General features: G+C 60.0%; 1 protein-coding gene across 1 annotated transcript; it reads left to right on the forward strand.

The window, feature by feature from the left end:
- Nucleotides 1–594: 594 nt before the first annotated feature.
- Nucleotides 595–9555, forward strand: SKOR1 (SKI family transcriptional corepressor 1). Its single transcript, XM_032244614.1, has 9 exons — nt 595–789; nt 1017–3213; nt 4222–4312; nt 5207–5314; nt 5830–5901; nt 7275–7349; nt 7602–7676; nt 8187–8252; nt 8737–9555. The coding sequence occupies exons 1-9, from the start codon at nt 683–685 to the stop codon at nt 8829–8831; spliced, it is 2886 nt and encodes a 961-aa protein (XP_032100505.1). The 5' UTR covers nt 595–682; the 3' UTR covers nt 8832–9555.
- The last annotated feature ends 2032 nt before the right edge of the window (nt 9556–11587 follow it).

Consider the following 11587-nt stretch of genomic DNA (forward strand, 5'->3'; position numbering starts at 1 on the left):
GCAGTTGGCCCAAGTGGGAAAGGCATATCCGAAGAAGGAAAGCTCAGGGACTGGGCGACTGGAAGCTAAGAAGTGACTACAAACAAAGTTCCTTGAAAACCTCTCTGTCCCATGCGCTGACCTCGGCGGAAACCAGCTTTGGTCTGCAACACAGCTAAAAATGCAGAAAATGTGGTTAGAACTGCAGGATCCTGGTTTCACTTATAGTTGGAAAGAAAACGGTTACATATCCAGCCGAAATCTTTCCGCTCAACGAACGCGGGCGCCAGGCGTGAGAGGAGAAGCTCGGGTCTGTGGAAACTGGCAATGCTGTCCCCGGAAGCCGGCTCAGCAACGAGACGTGTGCGGTGGGGGCCGCCCTAGGACCGCGTGCGCACGGAGCGCTTCGGAAACGGTCGGGTTCAGCACCGCGAACAGCGATAGCCTCAGACTTTCTCCTTCGCGGGCAGACCCGGTTCCCTCCTCCTCCCACCCCCTGCTGTCTGGAGATGGGCAGTGACTGCCCCTCCCCCGCCTCCCCACCCCTTCTCGCACTGCCCCCGCCCGCCCGCGTGCATGCGCGACTGAGCAGAGGGGCGGCAGGTCCCCGAAGTCCGGGCCTCAGGACCCGGGCCGGCAGGACCGGCTGCGAGGGTTGCCGGAGGCGCACGGACCTGGGCGCGGAAAAAGCCTGGATTCCGCCATGGCTTTGCTGTGTGGCCTTGGGCAAGTCACTCTGTGTATCTGGGTTTCAGTTGCTCCCCAGTCCGAAAACGGGATTGGGTTCCTTGCAGCCGGGACATTCCTGAGGTCTCCATTACACCTTCTCCTCCCCCAAGCCCTGGGGGCTTTTGTTACAGCGCCAACAGGGGTCTGAATAACAAAAGACTCCCGTCCAGGGGGTGAATGAGTTTGGACTCCCCACTGCCAAGTATCCCCCTCCCCGCGCGCCCTACTCGGCGCGCCCCACTGGGCGGGCCTGAGCCATGGCGGCTCTGAAAATGGCTCATCTACTCTCTGCTTTCTCTATTTCGCAGGAGCGGCGGCATGGAGGCTCTCACCACTCAGCTGGGGCCGGGGCGCGAGGGCAGCTCCTCGCCCAACTCCAAGCAGGAGCTGCAGCCGTACTCGGGCTCCACCGCTCTCAAACCCAACCAGGTGGGCGAGACGTCGCTGTACGGGGTACCAATTGTGTCGCTGGTCATTGACGGCCAGGAGCGCCTGTGCCTGGCGCAGATCTCCAATACCCTCCTCAAGAACTACAGCTACAATGAGATTCACAACCGACGCGTGGCCCTGGGCATCACGTGCGTGCAGTGCACGCCCGTACAGCTGGAGATTCTGCGTCGGGCCGGGGCCATGCCCATCTCGTCGCGCCGCTGCGGCATGATCACCAAGCGAGAGGCCGAACGCCTGTGCAAGTCGTTCCTGGGCGAGCACAAGCCACCCAAGCTGCCCGAGAACTTCGCCTTCGATGTGGTGCATGAGTGCGCGTGGGGCTCGCGCGGTAGCTTCATCCCTGCGCGTTACAACAGCTCGCGAGCCAAGTGCATCAAGTGCGGCTACTGCAGCATGTACTTCTCGCCCAACAAGTTCATCTTCCATTCGCACCGCACACCCGACGCCAAGTACACACAGCCCGATGCCGCCAACTTCAACTCCTGGCGTCGTCACCTCAAACTCAGTGACAAGTCGGCCACAGACGAACTGAGCCATGCTTGGGAGGACGTCAAGGCCATGTTTAATGGCGGCACGCGCAAGAGGACCTTCTCGCTACAAGGAGGCGGCGGAGGCGGTGCTAATGGCGGGTCGGGTGGGCAGGGGAAGGGTGGTGCTGGCGGCGGTGGCGGCCCAGGATGCGGTGCGGAGATGGCCCCAGGCCCGCCGCCCCACAAAAGTCTGCGCTGTGGCGAAGATGAGGCTGCCGGGCCTCCGGGGCCACCTCCTCCCCACCCGCAGCGCGGACTAGGCCTGGCGACCGGAGCTAGTGGCCAGGCGGGCCCAGGAGGGCCCGGTGGCGGTGCCGGCGTACGAAGCTACCCGGTGATCCCGGTTCCCAGCAAAGGCTTTGGGCTCCTGCAAAAGCTGCCCCCACCACTTTTCCCCCATCCTTACGGCTTCCCTACTGCCTTCGGCCTATGCCCCAAAAAGGATGACCCAGTTTTAGGCGCGGGCGAGCCAAAGGGCGGTCCTGGCACTGGGGGCGGCGGCGGCGCAGGCACTGGCGGGGGCGCTGGGGGCCCAGGAACCAGCCACTTGCCCCCGGGGGCAGGGGCGGGCCCGGGCGGCGGCGCTATGTTCTGGGGGCATCAACCCTCCGGGGCAGCCAAGGACGCAGCGGCTGTGGCTGCAGCGGCCGCCGCCGCCACCGTGTACCCGACGTTTCCCATGTTCTGGCCAGCAGCAGGCAGCCTCCCGGTACCGTCCTACCCCGCTGCGCAGAGCCAAGCCAAGGCCGTGGCGGCAGCCGTGGCTGCGGCAGCAGCGGCGGCGGCGGCAGCTGCTGGCAGCAGTGGCCCAGAGTCCCTGGACGGTCCCGAGCCGGCCAAAGAGGGCGGCCTTGGCGCGGAGGAGCGCTGCCCGAGCGCTCTGTCCCGCGGGCCCCTGGACGAAGACGGCGCGGACGAGGCCCTGCCACCGCCCCTAGCCCCGCTGCCCCCGCCGCCCCCGCCGCCCGCACGCAAAGGCTCCTACGTGTCGGCCTTCCGGCCAGTGGTCAAAGACACAGAGAGCATCGCTAAGCTCTACGGTAGCGCCCGGGAGGCGTACGGCGCGGGGCCTGCTCGCGGGCCGGGACCTGGCGCGGGGGGCGGCGGCTACGTGAGCCCGGACTTTCTGAGCGAGGGCAGCTCCAGCTACCATTCCGCCTCGCCCGACGTGGATACGGCGGACGAGCCGGAGGTGGACGTGGAATCCAACCGCTTCCCCGACGACGAAGGCGCCCAGGACGAGACCGAGCCCAGCGCACCCAGCGCGGGGGGTGGCCCAGACGGTGACCAGCCCACTGGACCCCTGTCAGCCACCTCCTTGGGCGCGGACGGTCCCGCGGACTCTCCCGACGGCGGCAGCCCCCGCCCCCGGCGCCGCCTCGGGCCACCCCCCGCCGGCCGGCCCGCATTTGGGGACTTGGCGGCCGACGACATGGTGCGGAGACCTGAGAGGAGCCCGCCAAGCGGCGGCGGCTACGACCTGCGAGAGCCTTGCGGGCCCCTAGGAGGCCCCGCGCCGGCCAAGGTGAGCCCCGCGCCCGCCCCGCCGGTGGCGCCTTCCCACCTACCTTGTGCGCCGCGGGCCTGCGGGGCCGGGAGGACGGGAACTTTGCTCTGCGCAGGCGTCGGAGCAGCAGGCTCAGGCCACGCTCCGCACTCCCAGCCTCGGGCGTGCAGCGGGGCTGGGCCCAGCCCGACCCTCCAGTGAGGGTTTCGGAAGCCGGAAGCTGGGGGCAGGGGGCGGAGTGGGGAACAGGTGTGCTTTGTTTTTGTTGATGGGAGTGGGAAGGAGACCGGCAGAGACTGCCAGAGACAGAAAAAGAGACAGAAAAGGGGTGTGAAGGAGGAAAGAGGGGGTAAGAAAGGAACCCAAAGCCGAAGTAAAGCGCTCGCCCGGCTGGGCATCAGAGCCCCAAGGAAGAGAAGAAAGGACAGTGTGGCCTCTCCCCAAGTCGGGCCCCAGCAGTACCGGGTCCCCGGAATCTCCCACCATCCCAACTCCCAGTTTTCTGAATCTCTTCACATTCCCGCATGGGAACCACAGAGTTCGTTGCTGGGAAGCTGCCTCGGGACCTCGTGCGGGGCGGGAGGGGGACTTGAGGGGCAGGATACAGCCAGGCTGGAGTCGTTAGCCATTTTGAAAGTGGGTGCGCACACCTGTACATTCGGTTCATTAAAACACGAATCATTAACCGGATGTGAAAGGCGTCATTTATGCCAGGGACGGGGCACGGGCGGGAGGGAAAATGCCTAAAAGGAGGCGGGTGCTGAGGGTGGAGAAGACTGAAAGGCCCGTGGCTTGGGAGCCGCTTTGTGTTTAGAGTAATTTTCCCGCAGGCGCTAATAATTACCCTGCGTTTGCAAGGGAGCGAGGGTGAGCCGGGGGCGTCACTGCTGCCCGGGGCGCTCACGTCCAGCGGACGCACCAACATCCGCCACTCCCCTTTCCCTCTCGGCCGCAGGGTAGGGCTGTGTGGCTTCGGGCCGCCGCAGGGCGCCCCCCTAATCGCCTGTCATTTCTCGGCCGCCGCAGGTGTACGCGCCCGAGAGGGATGAGCAAGTGAAGAGCGCGGCGGTGGCGCTGGGGCCCGCGGCCTCCTACCTCTGCACCCCTGAGGCCCACGGTAACTCCTGTCGCGGCCGCTCGCCACTGTAATGGGGGACCGCAGGCAGAGGGCCGGGGTCAAGGAAGGCCTGCGAAAAAAGATTCAGAGAAAGAGGGAGAGGGAAGGAAATATAACGAAAACAAGGAAGCTAAGGGAGTACTCCCAACAATTTCCAACCTTTGCTTACTTAAAAGCAGCAGTGACGACAGGCCCTCTCCACCACACGCACCCCCACGCACCCCCAGGCACGGCGTTAAACCCTTAACAAAAATCACTCCCGACACCTTCAAGTCCTCTCATTTATTCAGCAAGTGTGTTTGGCCGCGAGGTCCCGTTTGGCCAAACGGGGAGGATGGGGGCACTTGGCCGCGCGCTTGGGTACCCCAGAAGCGCCAGGGTAGCTGAGGCCCCTCGCGGGGTGGTGGGGGCCGCCCTGCACTTGCGCGCCTTACCAGGTTCCTCGCAGAGGAGGGGTTGAGGGTCTCGGAAATTCGGGCAGGTCGAGGCAGCCGAGCCCCGGACGATGTCCCCCCACCCATCCCGAAGGTCGCAGCCTGGGCCGCGTCCTCCGCAGGTGTCGCGCGGACAGACCCGGCGGCCACGCGCGCTCGCGGTGCCCTAGTATCTGCGCACGATGTAGGTCGCTTGTCCCTGGTGGACTCGGCTGCTCGTCTTGCTCTTTTCCAAGGGGCTGAGCGGGGGCGTGAAGCCCGGAGATGAGCCCACCACGCGCGGGGTCGGGGGGGTCCCGGGCCCAAAGCCTCAGGGCGCGCGCCCAGGCGCAAAGCCGGGAACCCGAGGCGGCCACGACGCTTTTAATTAGGGCTCCAGCGCCCCGACCGCGGCAGCTCTGGCAGTATCCGGGTCACGGTTTCTTTGCCTCTCCTTGAAACTCGGTTTATTGCCTTTAAGAGCCAGATAAGGAAGACAATCACTCGCCGGCCGATGATTTGGAAACGAGGAAATCCTATCCAGACCAAAGGAGTATCTCTCAGCTAAGTCCTGCAAATACAGACAGAGGTGAGCCCTTGGACCCCTCGCGCCCCACCGCACCCGGGAGCTGGGACCCAGGTCGCCCAGGTTCCCAGAGGCTTGAGAGAAAGGCCTTTAATCACGTGTAAGCAGCTGCCAGTTTTCTTCCTCAGCAAGCAGGTAAGTATTTAACACAAGCAGGGTGCAGGCCGGGTTTTCTGAGTTGCTGCCTCCTTTGTGAGGTTGAGGTTCTTTCAGATAAGGGCAGAGGACATACTGAAAGGAAATGGAGGGCCGTCCTCGCCCACGAAAAATAGGTCAAAGGGGACTTCCAGCCCTTAGATGGCCCATCTTCCCTAGGCCCCCTCCTCCAGGGTTCACGACCCTACTCAGTACCGTGACGTCTTAGAAGGTGGGTAGTACCGGAAACCTGTAACTGTCTCCTCCAAAGGCAGAGCGTCTAGGGTAGGTCCCTGACTTGCTCTGGCTCCTGGGAAGCTCACCCCTCCCCTCTCAAGGGCTCTCCTAGGACAGAACTCCTCTTACCTGCCCTTGCATCCCAGGCGAAGATGGGCTTACCTTGGATGTCACAGGAACTCAGCTGGTGGAGAAAGATATCGAGAACCTGGCTAGAGGTGAGACTAAATCTGTGGAAAAGGCATACACTGTGCTTGAGGGCGATGGGCTATTCCTGCAGATGGGTGTTATCCCTGTAGGGGGTGAGTGTGAAAAAGACCTGGCCTTGGGGGGGATCAGTTTCCCTTTCATTGGGTAGAAAGTATGATCCTCTGGACACATTATCCTGGCACAGAGGTATTTATATGAGGGTAGAGCATGGGAGTAAAACAAACCCCCAGAAGTGTGTTGAAAGTTTGGGTTCCCAAGGCCCGGGTCTGTCTGAATAGCCCAGTGAGAAAAGAGAAATGAGTAACGTGGTCAGAACTTGATGCCTATGGACAATCAGACAGGACAGTTTGGGTCCCCTAAACTCAATGGAAAACAGGACTTCCATGCAGGATTGCAGGGAAGCATTGATTTTAGGAATATGTGAGAGATATTTTTCCTCTTTCCTGGAATTAACATAACCACCTTCGCCTTGCCCTAAATGGAGTGAGGATGGAGCTTGTTTGCAGAATGGGGATCCCATGTTACTGCCCAGCCTGCAAGGGGGGAGTCTACGGATTGAGGTGCAGAGTAGAGGAACCTCTAGCCCCACTTGGCCCTTTACCTTCCATTCTTGCATTTCAGAGGTGCCTCTCCTGGGGGAGGGCCCAGATACCAAAGACCTCACGGTCAGGGCAGGTGCCACGTCTTTCCCTCTGGAGTTGGTTCTGAGGGCACCAACAGGCCTCTACCCTAGCTCCCTGCCCCACAACTAGCCCATAGATGGTCTTGGGAATTGGTGGCAGAAGGAAGACAAGCACTTGGTGGTCTTCCATTCTTCCTAGTTACAGATTTACAGGAAATGCCATTACCTTCAAAAATCATTGGTGCTTTATATTGAGGGTTCTTACCATGGATTTAGCAGTCTCCAGATCTCCTGAAATTGTAGGCAAACTGTTGTATGTGTATTTTTCTGGGAAAGGTCTCCAAGGCTCTGAACAGAGCCTCCCCGATTTATAGCGAAAGGTGTGTGTGTGGGGGGGGGGACTGTCTATCACTTGAATTGGGAAATCAAGTTTCAGTGGACCAGCCTCTTAGGTTAGGGAGTTAGGAACAATTTAAAGTAGTTGCCCAGCTGCATAGTTCCTGAAGCCAGGGCCTAGATTCCACAGTCCTGAATTTATTCTTCTGGGCATCCTACCCCACAGCCCAGTTTCTTCACCCAAATCCTTTGAATGCAGTTGGTAAAGCCAGAGAGCGGAGGGCCTCCACCTCCTGGTCATCCTCCTCAACTCTCCTCCAGGGATGTTGGCCAGGGCAGAACCTGGGTGCTTTCTAGGTCCCCAGAGCTCCAAATAACCCTGCTTTGCCTCCCACTTTACCTCCCACTTTCCCCCTTTCACAGATGAATTGCAAAAACTCCTCCTGGAGCAAATGGAGCTCCGCAAGAAGCTGGAACGGGAATTTCAGAGTCTCAAAGGTACCCACTCCCATCCTGCCTCACCTCATCACCAGCCTTCCACCAGGGTGCCCCGATCTACTCCGAAAGCCAGGTGCCAGGCAGCTAGCACTAGGTGCCCTGCAGAAGCTAAGAAACTGTCCTTTTCCAGGGTTGCTCGCGAATGGCTGGATGGGGGTGGGGGCAGGAGTAAAAGGGGGAGGCAAGGAATGGGAAAGTGGAGCTGGGGGAGGGGGCTGTGCCTAACAGCTCTCACTTAATCAATTTGCACAGATAATTTTCAGGATCAAATGAAGAGGGAATTGGCTTATCGAGAAGAAATGGTGCAACAGCTGCAAATTGTCAGAGGTAAGACGGGAGTCAGGTGAGCGCGTGCACGGGCCGTAACTGCCTCTCGTCTGGCAGGAGCCGCAATGTTGGCTCAGTCATTTGGATTTAAATTGAAGGTAATTTAACAATTATTTTTTTTATTTAATATCCTTTGTATACTCTGATTAGCCTCCGAATGGCAAGCGAGCCCAGCAAACGGCTTGCAGGCATCATTACATGGAGTGATTGAACTTCTTATCGCGGCAATTTCCATGGTTTCTAAATTAAAAATCGAGGCGTAAAATTACCTGGGAAGTAATGCCTAAGTTTGCTTTAATTTTGGTTAGATCCGTCTGCCTTTAAGCGCCATCCCAGGCCATTTCCTTCCTCCGCCAGTCTGCAGTTAGGAGCTCCGGCACCCCTCCCCCGTCCCTGGAGGTGTTTCGGTGCGGAGCTGCGCTCTGAGGAGAGGAGGAAGCCCGGGCTGTGACCCTGGCCTTTCGGAGGGTGGTCCGCGTTTCCCACTGGCCCCCTCCCTTTGTCTTCCAGATACCTTGTGTAACGAACTTGACCAGGAGCGGAAGGCGCGCTACGCCATCCAGCAGAAATTGAAAGGTGCGGAAGCCGGGAAGCAAAGATAGGAGGGGTGCCGGCTGCTGGCCGTGCTGTCAAGTGAATGAATGAATAGTGGGGCTAGTGAGGAAGGCTACGATCCACAGGGATCAGAGTCTGAGAGGGAGGAAAGTGGGAACTGATTTTAACGGGAAGATTATTCTAGAACGGTGGGGTAAAGAGAAAGGAGCCCCTTGGGCTTCGGGCGTCAGAAAATCTGCCTTCTAGTACCAATTCTAGCTTTGAGCAAGTTGACCCCTCTCTTACTGTGCCTCAGTTTCCTCTTCTGTAAACGGGGCTACTGAGCCAGAGCAGTGGTTCTGCATTCACCAGCCTTTGTCCTACCCTCCTGCCTCCTCCGGATCCGCTCCGTTGAGATTCCCTGACCCCAGAGGGTTGGGTAAGGCCGGGGAGGGGAAAGGGTGGACTGCGCGGCCAGGTGAGACCAGAGAGGCGCCCAGAGTGACCCTCGTGACTCTCTCCCTAGAAGCCCACGACGCCCTGCACCACTTCTCCTGCAAGATGCTGACGCCCCGACACTGCACCGGCAACTGCTCCTTCAAGCCCCCGCTGTTGCCCTAGGGCCGGCCCAGCCCCACCCCTGCGCCCTCAAGCCATGCTGCTCCTTGTAAATACCCGCTGCCGCGGCTGCCCTGAGCGAGGAACAAGCCATTCAGACCCGACCGTTGTAAATACAGCCGCCCGCCGGTCCGTCCGCCTTCCTCCCGGGCTCCCCGGCCTTGCCCGCCCCCTCCCTGGCGTCCCATTGAAGGGCCCTGGCTCGGTTTCCAAGTGTAAATGCCGCCTCACGCCTCAAATCCGCCTACCCCGTTTGAACTCCAAGGCATCGGACCTCAAGGGGTTAACTGGACCGCTAGAAGCAGGGAGGGGAAGAGCGCCCCCCCCCCCCCAATGTATAGATTGAATCAGATTGTGAATACGTTGTAGTAACTTCGCTGCGCCGGCCCCGCACTCCCTGTCCCGTCTACTTCTGAAACTCCTGTTCCCAATGACAAAGTGGCTATGTGCAATGGATATAAATGTACTGTGAGTCTCTCGGTTCAGCATTAGGTTCACTTTATGAATGCTGTAAGTTATTTTGCTTCCTTCTCCTGGACCCACTTCCAGTCCCGTTTTGCATTCCCCTTTGGATTTTGCTTTGTCTTTTTGTTGTAACCTCCTGATGTAACAGCACTTTAAAAAGGCGACAACTGACTCACGAGATGGCAACCACCTGGAGCCTGTTCGGGGAGACCACCCTGTACCTGCGACTTTTGTTTTTAATAATAATTAAAAAAAGATGTCACTTCTGGGGCTACGGAGAGGTGGGAGTGCGCCGACAGACCGGGGCGGGCAGACCACTGCGCAACAGGTGGGAGTGGGAGCGGGAGCCGCCCCGCGGGTTCTGGGGCACCCGGGGTCAGAATCGCGCCTGCTCAGGTGGGCAGCAGAGAGCGCTCGACCTCTCCACTGTGCCTCCAGACACACTCAATTTTCCCCCACAGAGCACTCTCTCTCCGTGTTTAGGACCCTCCTTTGGGCCCCGGATGGAGGAGAGGCCTTAGGTCACGGTTCTCAGAGCAGCGGTCCTCGGTCCTCGGCTCTTCCCCCCAGCGTTTGACGGGGCCGAGGGTTGACCCAGGCCCATTTCCACGCCTGCCATACCGGGGAAGTTACCTCCGGGGCGTTCACAGACAGGGTGCCCTGCCGGGAATCCCAGGCTCAACCAGATTTGTCCCTTTAGATGGCGCGGGCATCACCGGCCTGGCCTGGGAGCCCTGGGGTGGGGTGGGGGGTGCAGGGTGTAAAGTGGGTCTCTGCCCGGCAGGCCTGGAAAGGAAATCGGGACTTGGAGAGCTAGGTCACAGATGCCCTGTCGTCTGCCCCTCCGCTACCCGAAAGGAGGGAGCCCAGCCCACATTTTCTGTTCCGTCCTACATGGGCTAAGGACTCGGCTGGGGTGTCCGACGTCCGGGTCTGGCCTCGCAGCGGCCTCAGTTTCCACAGCGTAGCTGCCACTTGGACTACAGATGACCACATCATCTGTTAAACTGCAGAACAGTGCTTTTGAGGGTAAAAGGGTGTGGATGGAGTGGGAGAGAGCGCTGGGCACTGGGAGTCATTGAGCCTTGGCTTCCATTTTTCGCCCTCGGCTGGCTAGCGGGGGTCTCGCGTCGCGCCCTTCTTTTTTCTTTCCTGGGTCTCCGCTTCGGCCTCTATGAAATAAGGACGGAGGACGCAGGCCTCAGTCCAAGTGGCTCGTAGAAGGGCCCCCAGGGCCAGTGCCCCGCCCTCCCGCCCTCAGTCCCCCACTCAGGGCTCTCCCAGCGCGATGCAGACCCTGGAGGCGGGCGGCAGGCCCTGAGCCACCGGCCGGCAGCTCTGGACCGGGAGCCCTGGACTGTGCGGACCGGGAAGTTTCGCGGTGGGTTGTCTCGGGGCGGCCTCGGACGGAGCCGGCGAGTAGGGGCGCTCTCTGGATCTCCGGAAGCTGTGCAAACGGGGAGTCCCGCGGCGCCGTATAGCCAGTAAGCCAGACCCTAGAGTTCTTTGCGCTGGGGCTCGGAGCCCTCGAGTCTGGGGATGTTCCGAGGGCTAAGCCCAGAGCGGACGCGAGGGAGATGACAGCAGTGAGAGCCCCTGACGCGCGATCTCCAGGCAGGGCCCCTCTCGGGAGCGGGAACGTTTCCTATGCGTGGGACCCACCAGATCCGTTCTCCGCTGGGCCCGCGGGGAAACTGAGGTCCAGAGAGGAAGAGACTGGAGTCCCCAGGGCGCGCCAGGGCCCACGGAACTGCGACGGGGCGGGACAGCGCGGGTGCGGGAGTTTGCCGGCGCCTTTCCCCACCGCGACCTGCAGCTTTGGCAGCCGTACCTTCCTTCTCTGTAAAATAGGCATAACCATTAACGCCCAGGCGGGAAGCTCGGTGGCTGCGGCCCGACAGAGGAACCTGGCAAATGCTCCTTCCCACCCTTCCTACCCAACTCCCACAAATTGAAAAAGCTCCTGGGAGGCTGAGGATGGGGCGCCCCCATCTGGGCCGGAATCTCTGCGGACTGGAGTCGTGGGCGGATCCGACCCAGAAAGCTCAGTCGCAAAAACCCTCCTGGGCTTCGCGTCCCTTCCGAAGTGGTTTGTTCCCCCCAAAATGTTAATAACCAAACGATTGGTATGGATGTAATTATCAATAATTATACGAATTATTGCTGATTGCAGGACTCGAATCTACTTTAATTAGTTTACCAGATTCTAATTAAGTTAAATGAAACATTAATAGGGAAAATATGCTTTGAAAAACACCGCATGATTTAAAAACAAATCTATTTCTCGCCACAAT

The sequence above is a fragment of the Sapajus apella genome, unplaced genomic scaffold, assembly GCF_009761245.1.
Source record: "Sapajus apella isolate SASKATOON/1434 unplaced genomic scaffold, GSC_monkey_1.0 scaffold55, whole genome shotgun sequence".
Classification (NCBI taxonomy): Eukaryota; Metazoa; Chordata; class Mammalia; order Primates; family Cebidae; genus Sapajus; species Sapajus apella.

Bases quoted from the DNA above. Each gene is read 5' to 3' on its own strand.
- SKOR1 (XM_032244614.1), top strand. From the start codon at position 683: ATGGCTTTGCTGTGTGGCCTTGGGCAAGTCACTCTGTGTATCTGGGTT. The intron at 5,315-5,829 runs GTGAGCCCTTGG...CTTGCATCCCAG, and splicing joins TCCTGCAAATACAGACAGAG to GCGAAGATGGGCTTACCTTG. The intron at 7,350-7,601 runs GTACCCACTCCC...CAATTTGCACAG, and splicing joins GGAATTTCAGAGTCTCAAAG to ATAATTTTCAGGATCAAATG.